This window comes from Cicer arietinum, chromosome 8 (genome assembly GCF_000331145.2).
Source record: "Cicer arietinum cultivar CDC Frontier isolate Library 1 chromosome 8, Cicar.CDCFrontier_v2.0, whole genome shotgun sequence".
Lineage (NCBI taxonomy): Eukaryota > Viridiplantae > Streptophyta > Magnoliopsida > Fabales > Fabaceae > Cicer > Cicer arietinum.
Genome location: NC_021167.2, coordinates 5,544,973 through 5,567,968, shown reverse-complemented (window position 1 = coordinate 5,567,968; position 22,996 = coordinate 5,544,973). Strand labels below are relative to the sequence as shown.

General features: G+C 32.8%; 2 protein-coding genes across 4 annotated transcripts; both read left to right on the top strand.

Annotated features, from left to right (window-relative positions):
* Window positions 1–1,075: 1,075 nt before the first annotated feature.
* On the top strand, window positions 1,076–7,446 carry LOC101493916 (zinc finger CCCH domain-containing protein 44-like). 2 transcript variants are annotated; one of them, XM_004512049.4, is made up of 10 exons: window positions 1,077–1,788; window positions 2,046–2,125; window positions 2,526–2,713; window positions 2,875–3,739; window positions 3,832–3,959; window positions 4,069–4,128; window positions 4,212–4,262; window positions 4,593–4,663; window positions 5,220–5,374; window positions 5,473–7,446. In XM_004512049.4, exons 1-10 carry the CDS (start codon window positions 1,499–1,501, stop codon window positions 7,320–7,322), a joined length of 3,738 nt encoding a protein of 1,245 aa, XP_004512106.1. In that variant the 5' UTR covers window positions 1,077–1,498; the 3' UTR covers window positions 7,323–7,446. The 2 variants fall into 2 exon arrangements, with proteins under 2 accessions (XP_073220284.1, XP_004512106.1); XM_073364183.1 differs by lacking the exon at window positions 2,046–2,125 and having other exon boundaries at window positions 1,076–1,788.
* An 11,446-nt stretch (window positions 7,447–18,892) lies between these two features.
* LOC101493153 (uncharacterized) lies at window positions 18,893–22,990 on the top strand. Of its 2 annotated transcripts, none has more exons than XM_012719089.2 (7): window positions 18,893–19,051; window positions 19,182–19,490; window positions 19,572–19,651; window positions 20,595–20,779; window positions 20,964–22,544; window positions 22,655–22,712; window positions 22,840–22,990. In XM_012719089.2, the coding sequence occupies exons 2-7, from the start codon at window positions 19,183–19,185 to the stop codon at window positions 22,842–22,844; spliced, it is 2,217 nt and encodes a 738-aa protein (XP_012574543.1). In that variant the 5' UTR covers window positions 18,893–19,051; window position 19,182; the 3' UTR covers window positions 22,845–22,990. The 2 variants fall into 2 exon arrangements, with proteins under 2 accessions (XP_012574543.1, XP_073220491.1); XM_073364390.1 differs by having other exon boundaries at window positions 20,964–22,551.
* The last annotated feature ends 6 nt before the right edge of the window (window positions 22,991–22,996 follow it).

The following is a 22,996-nucleotide window of genomic DNA, read 5'->3' as shown; positions in this document are numbered from 1 at the left end:
ATTGATGATTTTCTAAAAAATAAAGATAATAAAAAAATAAACTATTGAATGAATATTGAAAAATTAAAAGTCTCCATTTGTTGAATTAATTATCATAAGAGTCCCCTACCATTATACTGTCATACATCACATACGGTAGATTTCTTTTATTTTCTCTTGGCGTCTTTTCTCCACGTCCAAATGGAGCATACGTTTCAAGAGTTTAGCCACAAGTTGAAAACAAAATGAATGTTGTGTTAAAAGAATCCTTAAATATGAATCCTCCTAACTCAAAGTAATTAACGCAATCGCGCGATGAGTCAAACCGGCATTTATTTGGACACCGTCATTACATAAATTATGCGGAAACTTATGGACAGGCATCTTAAGTAAAGTAACGTACCCATCCCAATTAACTTAACTTGTGCGAGTTAAACCCTCAATCACTTAATTATGTTTTTGATTGATTTTTCAGTCTCTCAAATTATTAAATTTGCGACGAATACCACTCGCACTCAGGTACGTCAATTGCCTACTTGTAGCTGGCACACGGAATGAAATATTTTTGCTATAAAAATAAATTTTAGGTAAAATGTCGAAAAACTTACGCCTCGCCCTCTTTAGAATATTACCCTTCAAAAAAGGAAATAAATAATAAAATAAAATAAAAGGTACGTACATAGATAGGAAAGCTTGTATTGTAGCAAAGAGGAATAAGATACCCTTTTGTGTCACATGAATAACCCCAAACCCAACTTTCCATTTTTAAAATCGTAGTGATGAAAAGAAAATATTTTTCAAAAACAAAAAAACACAAGAGTTGGATTGTTTTCGGCGTTGAACAAAATAGCAAAGTGGCTCCCACATTGGCTGGCCTTTCCTGAGCACCCACTAACCACGTGGTGCTCGAGAAACAAAAAATTGCACACTGTGTTTGACGATTTTTTCATTTCATTTGAATTTGAATTACTATATGAATCATCACATGAAAATTGAAAATGTTAATTTATCAGTTAATAACCTAAGGTAATGAAAAATAAAATAAAAAATAAAAAGAAATGAGGAAAGAGAAAAAGGAGTAATTAGAGGAGGTGCCACATTCAACCAATGGTGAGTAAACGCAATAGCATGTTGTTGTCTACCTTCTTTCTTCTCTTGTTGTGTTCTGAGTGATGAGAGAGTCAGAGGTCAGAGTTCCACAAATTCTCTTTCTATCTCTAGCTATAGGAATCGATTTTTTTAGCTTTTTGACACGAAATTTACCAACAAAACAAACAGTGTCTTGTTACATCTGAACCCAGTCCATTTCCATCTGCACACTATCACGCCTCAATTACTTTCAACTCTAGGGTTTTCACTTTCCCTCACGCAACTCAACTCGAACTCAACTCAACTCGAACTCAACTCAACTCAACTCAATTCAACTCAATTCAACTCATGTTACCTAATTATTGATTCTCTTTCTATCTCTCTCCCTCTCTCTCTTCGATTGGATTCGATTTGAGTTTTTATTGTTTACATGGAACAAGCGAAGACGGAAACACCTGCGACCGCGCCCGCGCCGGAGTCGAAGCTAGTTCCTATGAAGGCTAGTTCCGATGTTAACATGACGGAGAGAGACGGTGGTTGTTGTACGCCTAAATTAGATGCACCCGTTACCGGCGCCGACGGTGCTGATTCCAAGAAGAAGCGTGGTCGTCCGGCGAAGGGAATTCCGAAAACGGCTCCTCCTCCGAAGCAGAAGAAGGACGATGAGGATGTTTGTTTTATATGCTTCGACGGTGGAAGTCTCGTTCTCTGTGATCGCCGGTGAGTGATGATTGAAATTGCGATTGCGATGGTTTTAATGATTGTGTCAGTTTGGTAGTTAAGAATGGAATGATTGGGAACTTTGATTGCTTTATATTGATTTTATGTGTTTATAAGATTCTACTTTCGCTTGGCTTTTAGCTTGTAATTAAGGTCGTTCATGCGTTATTCAATTTCAATCATTATCATCAATGTTTTCTAGTATATATTTAATTTTTTCTCTCTCTCTCTCTCTGTCTTTTCATTTTAATTTCTAGGGGTTGCCCTAAAGCGTATCATCCTGCATGTGTCAAGCGAGACGAGGCGTTCTTCCGTTCAAAGGCCAAATGGAATTGCGGTATTTTAGTACTAAATTGTGTTTGTTCTTTAGTTTCATTTATTAACATGCAATTGGATTTAATTTAGCAAACCCTATACTATGCTTTTTGAAATAGTTTTAAGTGTTTGATTCCTCATGCACGTGTCTTTCTTTGTGTTTTTGCTTGGAACATTTGCATTAATGTCATCGATTGCTATGTTATACATAATCTACCCAAATACTCTCTTATGCTATTAGGAATTTATTATCCCGTTTTAATAGTGTGGCATTTGTTAATTTGCCAATTAGCACTTATTCATTCCTTATTTTGAGAAATCTATCATCTATATTTGTTTTGGATTTTAATATTTTATTATATATTAATTAAATTGCACAACTTTCCTTTCCTTTAATAGATATTCGTTTTTGCGCTGCTCAGGTTGGCATATATGCAGCTCTTGTCAGAAAGCAGCACATTATTGGTGCTATACTTGTACGTATTCTTTGTGCAAGGGATGTATACAAAATGCCGATTTTGTTTGTGTAAGAGGAAATAAAGGTTTGTGTGGAATATGCAAGAAAACTATAATGCTGATTGAGAATAGTGCCCAGGGAAATAAGGAAATGGTACGCTGACCATTCTTATGATCTTATCTATGCTTTTCCCGTCTTTTCTCACTTTCCTTCCCTTTCTCATATGTGCCAAGAGATAGGGGGACTTGATGTTGAGAAAATGATACACCGATTGCATGCTGGTCTAATTTTATTGACTTGTGCTACTTTTACAGTGTGAAGTGGATTTCGATGATAAGAGCAGCTGGGAGTATCTTTTTAAGGTGTACTGGATATATTTGAAAGAGAATCTATCTTTAACATTTGATGAGCTCCTTCAAGCTAGAAACCCATCGAAAGGTGCTGCTCCTATGGTTCAAACTTCCCATCAACTTAATCATCTTAAAGACAACAAAGGTTCTGGTCCTGAGAACTCCTGTATAGACATTGAATCAAATAATGGGAAAGACAAGAAGTCTACGGGGACTTCAGGTGGTGAAACGGGTGTGCCTTTGCCAGAATGCACAAGATGGGCATCAAAGGAGCTTCTAGAGTTTGTCTCACATATGAAAAATGGTGATACATCTCTCATGTCTCAATTTGATGTCCAGAATCTCTTGCTGGAGTATATAAAGAAAAACAATCTGCGTGATCCTCAACAGAAATCTCAAATTGTTTGTGACTCTAGACTAGTAAACTTGTTCGGAAAAGCACGACTTGGCTACATTGAAATGCTAATGCTCCTTGAACCCCACTTTCTTGTAAAAGACAATACCCGTGCAGAAAATACTTTTGGAGCAGGGATTGTTGATGCCCTTGCTAATGAAGGGGAGGCCATTGTTAAACAGTCGATATTAGTTAATGATAAGAGATCTACAATAAGTAAAAAGGCTGATGTGCTTGTGCCACTAAATAATCAAGATGCATATGCTGCAATAAATGCTCACAACATTAACTTGATCTACTTGCGGCGAAATCTGATGGAGAGTCTGACTGATGATACCGAAAGGATTCATGAGAAGGTTGTTGGTTCTTTTGTGCGGATAAGAATCTCTAGTGGTGATCAGAAGCAAGATATGTATAGGCTTGTCCAAGTTGTAGGTATGTGAATCACATCTGATATTTAGGTGAAATTCATATATTGTTAATTTCACAACTTGAAAACTTGTTGGTAATGGTAACTATTTGTGCAGGTATAACCAAGGTTGCTGAACCTTACAAAATTGGCACGAGAAAAACTGATATTAAGCTTGAAATTTTAAACTTAAACCGGAAGGAGGTCATATCCATAGATGAGATTTCGAATCAGGAGTTCTTCGAGGTAAATTGGAAATTACTTTAAGCATGTTATGAATCTTCAAATTGTGTTGAGGAGTCAGGTTACGTCTGTGGGAGTTTACTTATGCTTAATATATTTATCCTTTGTCTAGGATGAATGCAAGCGATTGCGTCAGAGTATAAAGTATGGGCTATCAAAGAGATTGACCGTGGTTAGTGTGTATATTATGTTGGCTTCCATAAAGTAATGCCATATTTTGTACAAGTTTATGATGGCTGTTTTTGTTGGTTGTAGGGAGAGATCCTGAACAAAGCATTGACATTTCAAGAAATTAGAGTTAATGATGTAAGTTACTTATTTTATTTTATTTTTTTATCTGGATTAGTAATTGACACATGGTTCATGATTAATGCTCAATTTATTGTAAGAAAACATCAATGTATAGAAAATTCATACTGAAATTTAATAAAGTACCATAGTTAACTGTTACTTAACTATTGCCAAATGCATGTGATTTAATTTGTGAAATGCTTTGGGTATAAAATCAGCTCTTGAATTTTGATAGCACAACACTTTTCCCCTTTTTATCATCATCAATGTAATCATTGAATATTGTTTCTTTAAAATTTGACTGTTTGTCTCAATTTTTAACACTCTGCTCTTTTATTGATGTAGTTGCTGGAAGCTGAGATATTGCGGCTTAATAATCTTCGTGATAGAGCAAGTGAAAAAGGGCACAGAAAAGAATATCCTTTACCATTTATTTCAGACCTCAATATGCTAAATTGTGGGTACTGGATAATACATAGTTTGATTCTACTATTCATCATTCATAGGTGAAACACTTGCTAATAAATAAACATAAGTCAGTGCTAATTAAACCATTAGGGATGCCTAGATGATTGGAAGTTACTATCATTGGAAAACTGTGTACTGTGTAGGCATACACAGCTGTATGTTAATTTGTTTTTTTTCTTGCTGTTGAATATTCTTTCTTATTTCCTGCAGTGCATCTATGGATTCATGCTGTAGGTTGTAGCTACATTTTTATTCACTGTGATGTCCTTTAAATTTATATATGCTTAATACTTAATTGAATTTGCAATAATGTCATATGATGCACAATTTTTTTAACCAAGAATTAGGCACACATACAAGAAATATTTGTAAACTAAGAAATTTTAACAAAGATATGTTCAGCAATAAGTGGGTAGGTGCACATTAGTCGGTTTCTTGGTAACCTTTTCTACTAATCCATTCATGTGCCAAAGATATGATCAAGTTTCCTTGACCAAACTGCACGCTTAAAGAATGCGTGGAGAAGTTGCAGCTATTAAATTCACTGGAAGAACGTCAGCGCAGGCTGCATGAAATTCCAGACGTACACTCTGACCCCAATTTGGATTCATTGTATGAGTCTGATGAAGATGCTGGAGAATCAGATGACAATAAGCAAGGTAGAATTCATTTGCTTCTCTCACTTTGTTTTCATGTTTCTTTTAGCAGTTGTCCCAACAATGCTCATGTCATAGTAACTATGACTACTTATTTGCAGATGGCAAAATACCTATTTTCTCCAGAATTTGGGATGGTGTCTTGAATGGTGTTGGGGGCAGAACACGAGACTTGACCACTACCAGTGATCCGAATGGGAATATATGCTTAGTAAAGGATCATATCAACCCTAATGAAACTGCTATTGATGATAGCACTAACATTGTAATGAAATCAGAAGTGTCTAGTGTTGCAGTGGACATTTCATCTTCACGTCTCTGTACAGGGATTGATCAGCCATTTGATGATTTTATGAATGATAAATCATGGCATTATCAGGATCCATCTGGGAAGGTTCAAGGACCTTTTTCTATGTTGCAGCTGTATAAGTGGAATGCAAGTGGACATTTCCCTCCAGATCTTAGAATATGGCGGATAGATGAGAAACAAGGAAACTCTATATTGTTAACTGATGCACTTAATGGGAAGTGTTCCAAAAATGTGTCGTTGCAGCCTAACAGTCCATTGCTCTCTTTAGGAGCCAGTGTTGCATTGGGTGACAACGAAAGCAATCAGGATGGTGAGAGGAATTCAATAAGGGATGCAATTTCTGCAGACAGCCAAATCATTGAACAGAGAAGCGAACTAAAAGTGGATGATACTTCTACTCAGTCTAATGGTAAAGATGAATCCGTTAGGAGTAATGAATGGCATGACCAGTCACATGCATACCCTTCGCTTCAACCAACTGCCTTTTCTGAGAAATCGAATGAGAATCATACTAAAAAGTTAAGCGAGGATCATGGGATTGAGAAAATCTCTGAAGATGATGGAAATCATGGCTCGAACAGGACTTCTGGTGGTCAGAGTAATAGTGGTCAGAATAATCAGAAGCAATCAGATAGTGAAGACAATTCAGGGCAATCTTCGGGACAAAATTTGAGACGCCCTAATTTAAATATTTCTTCAAATTGCTTGGTTGCCACATCAGCTCATGTTTCTGGGACAAGAACATCACCACATAAGCTGGGATTTGATTTGCATCTTCCCCCTTCCCCTCCAGCGTGCAATACAACTACATGGCAGGCTATCATCGGTGAACCTGATGATTTTGATGAATCAGTTTCAGATCTTTTGGCAGAAGTGGAGGCAATGGAGTCGCTTGGTGGCTTGGAATCTCCCACTTCAATCATGAAACGTAGCGAGGAATTGGCTGATGGTTCTAAAAATCTTTGTCTCAGTTTTGCAGATTTTAGCCCAATGCTTGATGCAGGTAAAGGCGATGCATTGAGCTCAACATGTGATTTACAGTTACCATCTCAATCCACAGCAGCAGTGGAGCCATTACAGCAAGCAGATGTCCATCATCATCATCAAAGAATATCAGAGGAGCTTTCCTCAAGAAATTCTAAAGTTGATGTGGGTACAAAGAACATTTGTGTTTCAAGTAATCAATGGGAGTCGGGCTCGGAAACTTCTCCTATTTTTCCGTCCGCAGCAACATTGGGCATGACTGTAGACACCACTTGGAGACTTGGGTTAGAAAGTACCCACTTGGGATGGAGTGGAATGGATCAACGAAATGCGAACACGAGTTGGGGAGTAGGACAGACGGCAGTGAATGAGAACAGAAGCTCAAATTCATGCACTTCTGTAGTAACTCCAAGCTTTGGGGATAGCCAAACAAGATATGGCAGTGATCGGTTTTCTGTGCCCAGAGATCGGGGTTTTCCTGGTCATAGTAGGGAGCCAGGTTTAGTTAGAGGCAGAACTGCGTGGAACAGGCAACCAGTATTTGGTGTTGGTAATGGAGGCTCATATAGACCTCTGCCCAAAGGGCAGCGAATTTGTAAATTTTATGAAAGTGGGTACTGTAAGAAGGGGGCATCCTGTGCTTACTTGCACCCATGATTTTGGATCTCATTAGCACCGGTGACATTTGATTTTTGTAATCCGTAACATATCTGAAGTTGGCTCTTTCCAATCGTTGTAATTTAACCTGGCAGTATTAGTCAAGTGTCCATTTTTATATGAACGACTCCGGCGTAGTTTACCTGTTATTTATGATTGGTCGTTGTCATTTTGTTTGCTCATTTTGTTTCCATTCACTTTTTTTTTCCTTTCTAACCCCAAAAATTTCATTTCATTCTTTTGATACCAATTAGTACGGGTATATTCTTAGTTAGCAGCTCTCAAAGTTTTCCTCAATAAATAGTTCGAGTGGTCAAATCTCAATGGCAGACTAATACCTCAGTTCTGAATGTAGTGGCTTGCCATGTCAGTCTCTGCAGGAGTCAGGTGAGTTGTTCTGGCTATATGTGACATGGCACGCATTGCTTTACTTTTCCTGTTTCTTTTTCCCCTCTTTTCTTGCAACTGCCACATGAGATTTAGTGTTTTTTAATTTAAATCTTGATGCTATATTGCACAAATGCACATCTCTTTTGTCAGTGGTGGAATTGTTACAATGGAAGAGTGGATACACGATACAAGATAGGATTAGAAATGAATGCATTGAAGATAAAGTTGGAATAGTGCCTACTGTGAAAATGATGTAGAGTTTCACATTAAATGGTTTGAACATGTGTTGAAAATACCCATAGAATCCCTTATGAGGAGGGTAGGTTAGATGGTGTATAGTTCCATAAGAGATAGAAGAGAATAAGAAAAAATCTATAGGTCAAATCAGTAAGGACTTAGATATAAATGGTTTGTTATTAGATGTGATTTAAGATACGATATTATGATGTCGTTTAATCTACTATTAAGTAAACGAAAAGGCTTTTATTGCTGTTTTGTTTCATATATATTTCTTTTTTTATGATTTGATTTTTCCTAATATATCACTCTAGGACAATATATGTGAATGTTACAGTTCTTGAGATGAGATTACTATTAGAAGAATTGGGTGATGATTATTCTCAAAGGTCTGATCAAGAACTTGCTTTATTAGAAAATGTTACTTGTAACTTGGTGGTATTTAGCCTGGAAAAGAAATTCAGTCTTCAAGGTCTAAAAGACTAAATTAGATGTTTTGAAATTACAAGCATCAATGCTGTAAAAATTTGTCAACTATTGATGTGATGACTGATGAGAGATCAACATAAGAGGTAATGGTGCGCAGATATAGGAGGAAAGTGGCAAATCTCTATGAACTTTGATCATCTGTCAAATTCAGGTGAAAGCAACAAGTAATGTACTTGGAGAAGAAAGGAATGTGTGCTTGACAATATGTGCCTTTATAGGTGCAGACAATGTGGCTTGATATCAAGTGGACAAAAAATGGGTTGTGAAATGAATTAGTTGGTAAGTTTGTGATTGGACAACAATTTGGTTTTAGTTGAGGTGATCATTTAGATACAAATGTGAGAATTCTGACTCTGTTTATACTGTAGTAATTACAAATTAAGAACTAGTATTTCGTTTGAACATTGCTTGCATGCTTAGTCTAAGTCTATACCTGCACCAAAGTTATAATCTTTTCTTTGAATTGTACTTCATTAAAATTTAATATTAAAAATATCACATTTATAGTTATGCTGATGAGGTACTACGTTTAGAAGGTTATTAGTCCATAGTTGCTAATTCTGCAGTGGTTTTCATTAAAAAAGCAATAATCAAATAAAGAAGAAACTCAATCAAGATAAGCAAGCAGGCTAAGTCAAAGGGAGGTGTTTTTGCTGTTATTGATGCCACTATATTAGGTCTTGATGTCTGTTACTAGTGGTATGAATACCTTAACTTGTGTTGTGTGTTCTAGAAAGCATAATTTTAAATTGAGTCAATTTTGGCATGTATTTGATGTTTTCTACTTTTTAGTATTCAATAGTATTATTAGCTTACCCAGTAATTGCTGTAGGTTTTGCCATTTTATACTATTCGATTTGTGGTTTTGGATTGGTCCTCGGTATGATGGTTTTTGTGCTACATCTGTGGTTAACATTTTTGTTGCTGCAATTCAATGATTTGGATGCTTACAGCAGTTTCTTGAATAAGATATAACAGTCGGTCAAGATGCAAGGGGAACTCTAATTTTCCTTTTCATAACAATTTTAATAAAGGTTGTACGAGGAATTTGTCTTTAATTTAAGAAAAGTCGGGTGATATTCATTTTTTTTTGTATAAATTTCTCTACCAACCGTTCTGCTGGAGCTGGATTTGGTAGAATAAATGAGCGTTTCATATGCACTTGCAAAAAAAAAAAAGGTTTGCAATGGATAGTTTTGGTTTCTAGGTAGTGGCTGATAGTACAGTTTTGTAGTGTGTATGATGATCAATGATGTCAATGTCAATATTCCTTTGATTTGCCTGATGAGTAAAGGGCAGACAATGATGAGTGTCACGAGTGCACTTTTAGCAGCATTGGATTGGCATGCTGCTTTACCTCCAACAACTAGATTTTATAGAAGCCACGTGGATGATTGCTATCAAGTATCAACGCTGTTTACTTCTATCCAACGATTATTATAACTTTTGCATGGTGAGGCCAAAAGCTTCTATCTTCCTTTTGTTAACTTGGTAGTATTACTTTATCAAGTCCAGCGATTCGAGTGCTTTAATTGTTTTTTATGGACACTTGTCATTCGTTGCTATTACATTATTATTACCTGTGTTTCTATATATGAAGAAGAGCTTCCCTGTGTGGCAAACGGACCAGGATTCCCGTAAAATTTCAACTTAATAAAGAAATTTGGAAATTTACGGTATACTCCAATGAATATTTTTAATTTCTTTCATCCATTATGAGAGTTTAAAATTTTCAGACAAACCAAAAGGTGAGAAAGAATAATGGTTGCTGATTGCTATTGGAATATAATTATACAGATTTTTTTTAAGAAGCAATTTAATTGGTATGCACTATTAGTCTTATATAGTTGCAATGCTGTTATTCTTTATCACCAGTTAACTAGATCCGTTTTTACTCAATTTATTTGAAATTAAAATGCATATATATGGTTGATTATCATTTTTAGGTCATTTTTTTTAATACAAATTTACTCTTTTATTTTATATAAACTAATATATCCTCATGATAAGTACTTATATATTAAAGAATTATCAAGTTTTGATGAGACTTTTTTCTTTGAATTTTACCATTCATATGTATTTGATGTTTTCTACTTTTTAGTATTCAATAGTATTATTAGCTTACCCAGTAATTGCTGTAGGTTTTGCCATTTTATACTATTCGATTTGTGGTTTTGGATTGGTCCTCGGTATGATGGTTTTTGTGCTACATCTGTGGTTAACATTTTTGTTGCTGCAATTCAATGATTTGGATGCTTACAGCAGTTTCTTGAATAAGATATAACAGTCGGTCAAGATGCAAGGGGAACTCTAATTTTCCTTTTCATAACAATTTTAATAAAGGTTGTACGAGGAATTTGTCTTTAATTTAAGAAAAGTCGGGTGATATTCATTTTTTTTTGTATAAATTTCTCTACCAACCGTTCTGCTGGAGCTGGATTTGGTAGAATAAATGAGCGTTTCATATGCACTTGCAAAAAAAAAAAAAGGTTTGCAATGGATAGTTTTGGTTTCTAGGTAGTGGCTGATAGTACAGTTTTGTAGTGTGTATGATGATCAATGATGTCAATGTCAATATTCCTTTGATTTGCCTGATGAGTAAAGGGCAGACAATGATGAGTGTCACGAGTGCACTTTTAGCAGCATTGGATTGGCATGCTGCTTTACCTCCAACAACTAGATTTTATAGAAGCCACGTGGATGATTGCTATCAAGTATCAACGCTGTTTACTTCTATCCAACGATTATTATAACTTTTGCATGGTGAGGCCAAAAGCTTCTATCTTCCTTTTGTTAACTTGGTAGTATTACTTTATCAAGTCCAGCGATTCGAGTGCTTTAATTGTTTTTTATGGACACTTGTCATTCGTTGCTATTACATTATTATTACCTGTGTTTCTATATATGAAGAAGAGCTTCCCTGTGTGGCAAACGGACCAGGATTCCCGTAAAATTTCAACTTAATAAAGAAATTTGGAAATTTACGGTATACTCCAATGAATATTTTTAATTTCTTTCATCCATTATGAGAGTTTAAAATTTTCAGACAAACCAAAAGGTGAGAAAGAATAATGGTTGCTGATTGCTATTGGAATATAATTATACAGATTTTTTTTAAGAAGCAATTTAATTGGTATGCACTATTAGTCTTATATAGTTGCAATGCTGTTATTCTTTATCACCAGTTAACTAGATCCGTTTTTACTCAATTTATTTGAAATTAAAATGCATATATATGGTTGATTATCATTTTTAGGTCATTTTTTTTAATACAAATTTACTCTTTTATTTTATATAAACTAATATATCCTCATGATAAGTACTTATATATTAAAGAATTATCAAGTTTTGATGAGACTTTTTTCTTTGAATTTTACCATTCATATATAGGATTTTATTACAATTTTATCATTCTCTATTTAATTAAATAATTCATTATTTTTAAAAAATGTATATGCCTATATAAAAGGGTAAAATTTAGTCTAACATTATGTTTCTTGTTATATTCTTTGTTGTTGTTTTTTTTTCATTTAAATTATTTTATTTACAATTTTATCATTTCTTATTAGTTAATTGTATATAATTTTATAACTTCAATTATTTTTAATATACCACTATAGTGTGGCAAAATTAGTCTGGGAATTTTTTGGCTGGCAGTAAACATTGAGGGTTCGATCTGCTTGTTTGATGATTTCAAATTCTTCTTTTTCGAGTTGCTGAATAACTTCTCCCATGATGACAATGAATGCTCTCGATGAGCTTATGGAGCCTTCGGAAACCAATGAATTTAACACCTTTGAAATATTATTAATGAGGCGAAAGTGCATGGTGTGCATGGCAGAAATGCAGTACTCAATAATGAGCAGAATACACATTGTGGGAAGCCATTTACGACATATTTGAATACTCTCTGTGGAACGAAATTCTAAAAACAAAAATAATAATTAAAAAGTTGATATTTTTAGATTAATTTTTTAACTAAATACGTTAATCTGTCAACTATTATTTATATTTGATTTCAGATGTAATGTTTCGCCAATAAATAAAATTGATTTTGCTGTGGTGCGTGACCATAGATTGTTTGGTATGACTCAAACTTCACAAACATAGTTTTTTTAGAGATGTGTGAAGGAGATGTTACATGTTTGCTTGTTGCACTACAAAATAAGATTGAAAGAGTATATTTGTTGTTTTTTAGCTAGATTGTAAAATTATTGTGATGTCATTCATAACAATAAGCTTCATGTTTCTGAATTTTGATTAATCGCTTTACAACGGTGGTGTGTGACCATCATGAACTCTTTAGTATGGCTCAAACTTCATGGACATCAACTTTTTTAGAGGTGCGTGAAGGACAGACTACATGTTTGTTTGTTGTACTACAAAATAAAATTGATAGATTGGATGTTTTGTTTTTTAACAAGATTGTAAAATTATTGTGATGTCATTTGTAGCAATAAGGTTGATGTTTTCAAATTTGGATTGATAGTTTTGCAGCTGTGGTGTGTGACCATCATGGATTATTTAGTATGGCTCAAACTTCGTAGACATCAACTTTTTTAGAATTGCATGAAGGAGAGGCTACATGTTTGCTTGTTGCACTACAAAATAAGATTGAGAGATTGGATATGTTGTTTTTTTACTTAGATTGTAAAATCATTGTGATGTCATTTATAGCAATAAGGTTGATATTTTTGAATTTAGATTAATCATTTTGGAGTGGTGGTGTGTGACCATCATGGATTGATTGGCTCGAACTTAATGAACATCAACTTTTTTAAAGGTGCGTGAAGGAGAGGCTACATGTTTGCTTTTTGAACTATAAAATAAAATTGAGAGAGTGGATGTGTTGTTTTTTAGCTAGATTGTAAAATTATTGTGATGTCATTCATAGCAATAAGGGTTAATGTTTTCGAATTTAGATTAATCATTTTGCAGTGATGTTGTGTGATCATCATCAATTGTTTAATATGGCTCAAACTTCAAGGACATCAACTTTTTTAAAGGTGTGTGAAAGAGAGACTACATGTTTGCTTGTTTAACTACAAAATAAAATTGGGAGAGTGGATGTGTTGTTTTTTAGCTAGATTGTAAAATTATTGTGATGTCATTCATAGCAATGAGATTGATGTTTTTGAAATTAGATTAATCATTTTGTAGTGGTGGTGCGTGACCATCATGGATGATTTAATATGGCTCAAACTTCATGGACATCAATTTTTGTAGAGGTGCGTGAAGGAGAGGTTACATGTTTGTTTGTTACACTACAAAATAGAATTGGGAGAGTGGATGTATTATTTTTTAACTAAGTTGTAAAATTATTGTGATATCATTTATAACAACAAAGTTGATATTTTTTAATTAGATTAATTGTTTCTCGTTGTAGACAAATTTTTAATAGTGACAAAAATATAAGGTGATTATGTACGAAGGCAAGCCAACATGATGACTCATCATTTATCGAGGTATTCTATTTCTTATACTAGTCTTCATTTATTTTGTAATATTTGTGTAACAATTGGACATTTCTTAATCAATGACATGAATTAACATCCACTCAAAAAAAGTGTATTAGACAAATAAAAAGAACTCACATGTATCAACTTGTTATACATTTACTCTTATTTTTATATTTACAATTATTTAAGTTTGACACTTTTTCAGATTGGTCATATAACTTTTTTTACGAACCGGTCCTTTTAAGTAACAAAACATAAATACCAAGGTCACTTTTTTGTATTTCCAACTGATAGACACCGATGCATCTTTAACGTTATTGAAGTGAAACTTCAAATCAACAAATTGGTCTTATATAGACCCTATAAGTTTTATTTTCTTCCTATATTATTTCTTTAAGTTTTCTTCCCCATTTTAATCTTTTAAATCATTAATAAAAATTCTTTTGACATTTTATCTTCTTCTTTATTATCTTCCTCGAAATGGATTGGTTGAGGTCATTCATATTACTTTGTAGTTTAATAAAATAAAATAAAACCTTTAAGAATAGAATTTTAAGTGATTTAATATTTAAAAACTAATAAATTTAATTACACTTTTAATTTCTTATTTTTACTAATTCGTAAAATTAGTTTTTCTATTTTAAAATCTAACAATTTTGATCATTCCCTCAATCTTTTTAAACTAAAAATGGTGATGTGATATATTTTAAACAATGTAGCATAAGATATGATGATATTGAATGATTAATACTCATGAAATTATAATAAAAACTCTAAAAAATTTAGTTTTAACTTTTGAAATTATTCATTTTTGTAATTTAATTAATAATATATAAATAATTAATACATTTAGATTATTGATTGCATGTCACATAATTTAAAAATAACAATTTACCAGTTTTTAGTTAAAATATATGAGAAATTGACCTAAATTAATTATTATATTTTAAGATAGGAGATCAACTTCGCAAATGAGTGACAATACGAGAACTAAAACTCTAATTAAGCATAATTAACATGTAATACAGTTGAAAATACTTTTTTTGTTGATATAAAATTGAAAATATAAAATATCATTAAATATATTTAATGTTTTAACTTAAAATGGAATATTAATTAATTGGGTAAAATATAATTTTGATCGATTATCTTTTACTTAATATTCATTTTAATCGTTTATTAAAAATCAAAACATATATTATATAAAAGATGAAAACAAATTAAAAATAAATAAAAGAACAAAAATAAAATAAATGGTCAAAATAAATATTAAATAAAAGACAAATGATCAAAACTATATTTGAATCTAATAAATTTTGTAGTAAAAAATAACTACTTTATAATTGTAATGTCTGGTTGATAAAGTAGGAAATGTTATGTTGGTTTAAATATGTCATTAGTCCATTTAAATATATAATTTTTTAATTTTAGTCATGGTAAATTTTTTTATTTGAATTTAGTTCTTGCAAAATAAAAGATGATGTTGGTCATTGGTCTCTAACGTCAACGTTTACTACATGTGCCCTATAAATGTCTACCAACACATATATTTTATGATATATTAAAATTAAAATGTTTTATATTATGAATTAATGAATTTATTTATATATCATTTAATAAATAGTTTTATTTTATATAATAAAATATGAATATAAATTAAAATAAGAGTTTTAGAAAACATGTATTCTTTTATGCCATAAATCATATAACTCTTATCTTTTTTACTCTATTCATTAACTTATCTCTACTTTCATTTTCTTACAACAAACACACAATTGATTTTTATAAATATTTGTTTTATATATTATACAAATCTAAATATAAATTGTAATATTTATTATCAATTAAATGTTTAATATTTTTTATTATTAGTATTTCATCTATAAATATGTTTTTGGTAAAATTTGTTTTATGCAGTAAATCTTTGTACACATTGCAATAAATATTCTTAATAGTAAGTCATTTTGATATTTAAAGGAATATAATAATTTAATAAATTATTTCATTTTATGGAGTGAGTTTAAAAACACATGACTTATATAGTAAATGCAAATGAAAATTTTAAAATCTCAGCTTTAATACAATTGTAGTCTTTTTATTTTCTCAAATTCATGTTCAATATAAGAAAAATATGATAGGATAAACTATTATATCATATCTCATTTTAGTATTTCATAAGCCAACAAATATTTGAATAAAAAAGAGACAACTAAATATGATAACTCAAGTATGTCATCTTGTCATATTTAGTTTTTCTAGTTTAATTCTCACACTGATTAGAAGTCATATTAGAAATCAGTATGATCAAATAAATTTTTTCCCCCTCATTTACCTCTATAAAATATAAATAAAATCTATACTAAAATTTGGAAATATAAAACAATATCAATACATATTAATACATTAATATACATACAAATATGAATATAAATTAATATAATTATTAGTAATTAATTTGTAAAAATTATGTGTAAATGTTAAAATATAAGGATGATTTTTTCATTTATATATAAGAAAAATTTAAAATCTATTTAAATAATAAAATAAAAATAAAACTATAGCTAGTATTAAAAAGTTCTAAAATTAATTTATATTTTAAATCATTTACAAAAGTAAATGTAACTTTGTGACATGGATGATTTAAATGATACATATAATATCATGCCATTATTTTGTCTATCTTAAATATAAAATAAAATAATATATATTATCAAACATGTCCTTGTTGTTCTCAAAGCACTTATCACATTATTTGTATTTTGATGGTTTTAATTAGGGGTGTACAAATGACGAGTTAAATCCCGTTTGATATGTTTCTTATCCGATTTTTATATTTGATCGGACTAATTTTTAAATACTAACCCATCCCTTAACTTGGTTAATTCTGGGTTCAATAAAGTCAAACGAAATAAGACAATATTAGGTTAATCTCAAGACGAGTCGCAAACTAGTAATTCTTAAACTTGTTTTAGAAAGAAAAAAAATAATAATAACAACAATATTAATAATAACAACAACAACTCAACTTTACTTTATTTGCTTTAGATTAAAATTACAATGATAAATATACAATTTAAAAAATGTAGTAGGTTATAGAGTGTGATAATAGAGATATGATTAGACATAGTTGAATAAATGAATATTGAGATCTTTATTATCGTTTGTTTTTAATATCAAACCTTAGTTATACACAAACGACACATAAAAAATCAAGTTGATGATATAGTAGTATCTCTATATAGCTTCTTATAAAGATTATGGTAGTATGACTGGAGAAGACAATCAAAGTCGACAATCCGAAAACAAGAGGATCATAAGGATAATCGTCTATTAGAAAAAAAGTGAATAAGGGAGTAGAAATTTTTTTCAAACCCTAAATTAAGTTAGTGTAGTAGAATAAGATAAAATAATAATAATAATAAAAATAATATCTTGTCTTTAATGTATTTTGAGACATGACGGATAACTCGAAAGGTGACCCAAATCCAATTCATTTTTTACCTTGTCTATGTCCTTTTTCTTTGTCATTAATTTTTTTTTTTGATTGGATCAGACCCAACTCATTGCTTATAGACCAAGTCGAGTTTAGGGATGAACTGGATTGTGTACACCCGTAGTTTTAACCATCCATTATTCTCATGAAAAAGTGGATATAATAATCTACAAAATTCAACTAATTTGATAGAAAATTAAAAAAATTCAAACTTAGATACTACTAATTAATTCATCTTTAAACTTGGAAACATTATAATTGTAATTTGTTTTTGAATAAATTTTTATGTTAATTTTTGCAAAAAAGTTATATTCCTTTCCCGTTTTAAAAAAGTATAAAATCAAATAATAATCAAGAAAGGAGAAGGTTTATCAAGGCAATATAACCTTTTTTTCACCAAAGATCCCCCTTCAGGATATTGGAATGAATCCAAATCCATGTTTATGTTCTCTAAAAGAAGAAACAATTGAGTAAAGAAAGAAAGAAGAAAAGGAACAACAATAAGAAATATAATATATATAAAACAATAATTAATTGAGAATCATATAATTATTGTTTGAAATTAAGGAGTGTACACATTATTTTAGGTTGACAATAAATAACAACTTACATTAAATAAACATTCAAAAGGAATATTAAGAATATGTTTGATTATTAATATAAAATAACTTTTTACTAATAATATATATTTTTTATTCTCATTTTGTTTTGACAAATGAGATCATATAATTAATGTATCCTTTTTACAGTATTTGATTTTGATATTCAACATATATCCTTATTTTGATTAATGCATAAGAATGAATTAATATTACATTAAATTTAATAATAATATACATTTTCTTTTCAAAAGGATCTTTTCAATATTAAAAAATGTTTGAAGTTAAAATGGTCAAAATCTTAAAGCAGTAATCAATGGTCGGCAAAGCACCGTGACTCCAAGTAAATTTTAATAAGATAATAAAGATTTAGAAATTGTAAAAGATAGTTTACCTAACTAGCAGTGTTGATTAAAATTTGATTTTACTAAGAATGAAGTGGGAATGCAAAGACCATAATAGTATGTCTGAATTGAGAAAGGAAGGAGAGAATTTAGATCATGTTTATGTCGTGTACAAAAATAGGTAGGTGGGTCCCACATACATTGGGAAGGGTGGTCTTTTCTCTGATGACAACTAACCACGTGCATTTCGAGAGACCCAGATTCGGACACGCTCAACTCTCACTTTTTCTCCACTCACTCACTCATTCAACACTTTCTTTGCATTTTGCATTTTCATTTGCACTTCATCATCATCATCATTATCGCGAACCCAAAATCAACACTTATAGTAATTACCAATAATAATAATAATATTATATTTTAAAATATTAATTATAGTAATTAATTTGTTAGGAAAGGTAAAAGGCAAAAAGTAAATTGTTAGTAAAGGTAAAAGGCAAAAAGGAAATTGCTTACTTTTTGAGTAAATAAAAAGGAAATAAAAAAAATAAAAAATTGACTTAAAAAATAAAATAAAAAAGATTGAAACGGAAAAGGAAAGAAACAAAAATAAAAGGACAATGCCTTGCTACATCTGCACTTAGTCCATTCTCAATTTCATTTGCGTGTGTGACCACTCACCATTTCAGATCAAACCCACCGCATCTCAATTCTTAGGGTTTCTCTCTCTCTCTCTCTCTCTCTCTCTCTCTCTCTCTCTCTCTCCCTCTTCTCTCTCTCTATCTCATGTTCTTCGATTCTTTATTCTCTTTACTCTCTTGAATCCTTATTTTGTGATTCGATTGTAGCATGATGGAAGAAATTCAATTTCAACAACAGCAACAGAAGGTTCCGATTCAACAATTGGGAACACCGGCGACTGACGGTGTTAGGGTTTCGGAGAACTCTCAGATTAGCGTAGTCAACGCTCCTGTTGCTGACGTGGCGGGGAGAGACGACGGTCGTTGTTTGACCGTTGCGAAAAGGAAACGTGGTCGTCCGCCGAGGGGAGTTCAGAAAACGACTATTGCTCCTCCGCCGGTGAAACGACCGAAGGACGAAGAAGATGTTTGTTTCATCTGCTTCGATGGTGGTTCACTCGTTCTCTGCGATCATCGGTGAGTTTACAATCTATTACTCGGCGTTGAGTTTGTTGTGTGAATTCAGCTTCACTTTGTTTTGTTCATTCTTGTTTTTAGGGATTGTCCTAAGGCATATCATCCAGCGTGTGTTAAACGAGATGATGCGTTCTTCCGTACAACGGCCAAATGGAATTGTGGTATATTCTTAAACTCTTTTTTTTTTTTTATTTAAATTTTAAATTGCAGACATGCAATGATTAAATCGCATTTAAATGTATTGATTTGGATATGTTTAGGTGTATCAATTGAAGTTTATAAATTGGATAATTTATTGTGTTTGTTTGATTTTATGATATATGAGACGTTTGATTTTGTGTGTTCAAGGGGATGAAATATGTTTTATCAATTGAATTTGAATGAAAATTTGATCATTGAAAAAGGAATTTTGAATTCTATATTTTTTAAATTAAAACAGTTTGTGTCTTTGTTGTGGTGGCTGAGGATTTGGTAGCCTCTAGAAAGTTGATTTAGTAGTTGCTTAAATATCTGAGGTCAGAGGGCTTGGTTTCCTCTCCTTAGACATGAATTTTGGGTCTTGGTTTATGGGTATTGTTGAGGATCAAGGTGTGGTGCTTGTCACTGGGGGTTGTCGGCTTAACTTGCTCTTTATTGATTTCAATGATTGATCAGTTCAAGGTTTTTTCGGTCTGCACATGTCTAGCCGAGTACCAGCCAAGTACAGTGATTCTGGAGGATACAGAAACATGAACGGAAAGTTAGGGTTGATGAACTGATTACATGACTGCTGGGCTGTGTCAAGGGTGCATTAATTTGGAAGGAAAAATTTGAAAGTGAGAGCGACGTTAGATCCCTTGCATAGATCGTGTTTTATACTATAGATTTCTTATGCATTATTTGTGTTTTACTTGAAACACAGATAAACGACTTAGATTATGCAGAATCAATTCAATATTTCTCAATGCTAGTCATTTATTGTCTCTTATAGTGGAATCTCACAATTATTATGTATGCTAATTAGTGCATCTTCCTTATTTTCAACGAGTCAATCACTTCTTTTTGTTATAGATTTTTATCAAGTATCTAATGGCATAGCTAAACATTCATTTTTGCACTGCTTAGGTTGGCATTTATGCAGCGACTGTGGAAAATCGTGTCATTACATGTGCTATACATGTACATATTCCTTGTGCAAGGGATGTTCAAAAAAAGGTGCCGATTTTGTCTGTGTCAGAGGAAACAAAGGTTTGTGTGGAGCATGCATGAGGACTATAATTCTGATCGAGAACAGTGCCCGGGGAATTAAGGTAATGGTTTGTTGAACTTTCTTCTGACTACACATTAGTATTATTTTCCCCTCCCTCTCTATTCTGAGTGCTAGGGAGAGAGGAGAAGCAGGGGGATAGTGCACCGCTATATGTTGAGTTAATGATACAAGAAAGCATGATGGTCTAATTTTTATCCTTTTCTTTCCCTGTGCTACTTTTGTAGTGTGAAGTAGATTTTGATGACAAAAGCAGCTGGGAGTATCTTTTCAAGATGTATTGGATGTATTTGAAAGGAAAACTAGGTCTAAATTTTGATGAGATCCTTCGAGCTGAAAACCCATGGAAAGGTTCTGTTCATGTCAGTCGCAAGGTTCAAACTCCCAAAGGACTTATTCATGTTAAAGTTGACAATGCTTCTGCTTCTGAGAATTCCTGCATTGTAGATTCAAATCTTCCAATTAACAAGAAGTCTAAAGGAAATAGTCGGGACAGTGTTGGACGCAATGCACAAGACTTGTCCACTACCTGTAAGCCAAATGGGAATGCATGTATAATAAAGAACCAAGCCAGTCCTAATAAATCAGCAATCAACGATGGCGCTAATGCAGGAGTTGTGAGATTAGGAGAGTCTGGCGTTCCAGCAGACAATTCGTCCTTACTTCACTCTACAGGGACGGACCAGCCAGTCTGGCTTTATCAGGATCCAATTGGGAAGGTTCACGGTCCTTATAGTATGTCGCTGCTGTGCAAGTGGAAAGGAGCTGGATATCTCCCTCCAGATCTCAGAATTTGGAGGGTAGATGAGAAACGAGAGAACTCTATATTGTTAACTGATGCACTGAGTTGGAAGTGTTCCCAAAATGTATCATTGCCACTCAGCAGAGAACAAAAGTCTTTGGGTGCCAGTGTTACATTGGAAAAGAAAGAAAATAGTCAGGATGATCTTAGCAATGCAACAAGGAGTGAACTTTGTGATAACAACCAAACTGTCAAGCTGAGCGAGGAGGAAAAGGTGGGTAATATTTGTACCCTATCTAATGGTAAAGACGAATCTGTTAAGAGCAATGGATGTCACTCTCAGTCTCCTGGTTTGACTATACAAGCGGATGGGGATAACAGTGACGGGCAAAGTGGACATTTTGAAAGAGGGGAAGGGTCCCCCAAATGTGAACTTTCTGGTCATGATGGTCCCAATGTAAACCTTGCACCACCTTCAGCTGCCTTTGAGGAGAAATTGAATGATAAACCTTCTGATAAAATGATGGAAGGTCATGAGAATGAGCAAAAACCGGAAGAGAATGGAAATTTAGGTTCCCATAGGTTTTCTGACGGCCCGAGTTCTAGTGGGCAAAGTGATCAGAAACAATCTGACAATGAAGATAATTCAGGGCAATCTTCTGGTCAGAACTGGAGATGCCCCGATGTAGTTCGTCCACCAATGGATGCACCTTCGTGGCTGGCAGCAATCTTTGGCGAAACTGATTTGAGCTCATTAGTTGATGATTCAGTTTCGGATCTGTTGGAACAAGTAGAGGCAAAGGAGAAATGTGGTGAATTGGAATCTCCCACACCAATAATTGAGTGGGATGATGATTTGACCGACGGTGCTATAACCAATTGTTTCAGTTTCGCAAATGCGCTTAGCCCAATGCTTGATGCAGGTAAAAGTGATGCTCTGAGCTCCTCAAGTGATTTACATTTATCATCTCAATCCACTGCAGCAAAGGAGCCATTTCAGCAAGCAGATGTGCATAATAATCAAACTATATGTGGGGAGCAATCCTCAAAAACTCCTGAAGATGAGGTGCGTGGTAATAATATTATTATTGTGTAAAATATACTTTCGAAAATTTAGTTTGTAAGTGTTTCATTTAGTAAACAGAAAGTAGAAACTAATCTATCAGTTATGTGCAGTCTACTTTCTCAGGTATAAGCTGGAATCCAACTAATCAATTTTCATGGGATCCAACTCGTAAGTTGTTTCTCTTCCTTCTTTATTCTTGCAAGTTGCCATCATGTCTTGTATAATTAGTACTAGGCTGCTTGTTCACAATTCATTGAATTTTGGATATTTTGCTAAATTGGGTTTGTGTTTGCAGGTTGACTTGGCAGGTTGCATTGGAGGGTATTTTTCTTAGGCTAAGCAGATCTTAGACCAACTTGAATTGGATATTTAATATCTTGTTTATAACAACATTCTTTTGCAAACAGTGTCCTCTCACCTTCCTTCATTGTTGGGGAAGAAATGGAAGAGCG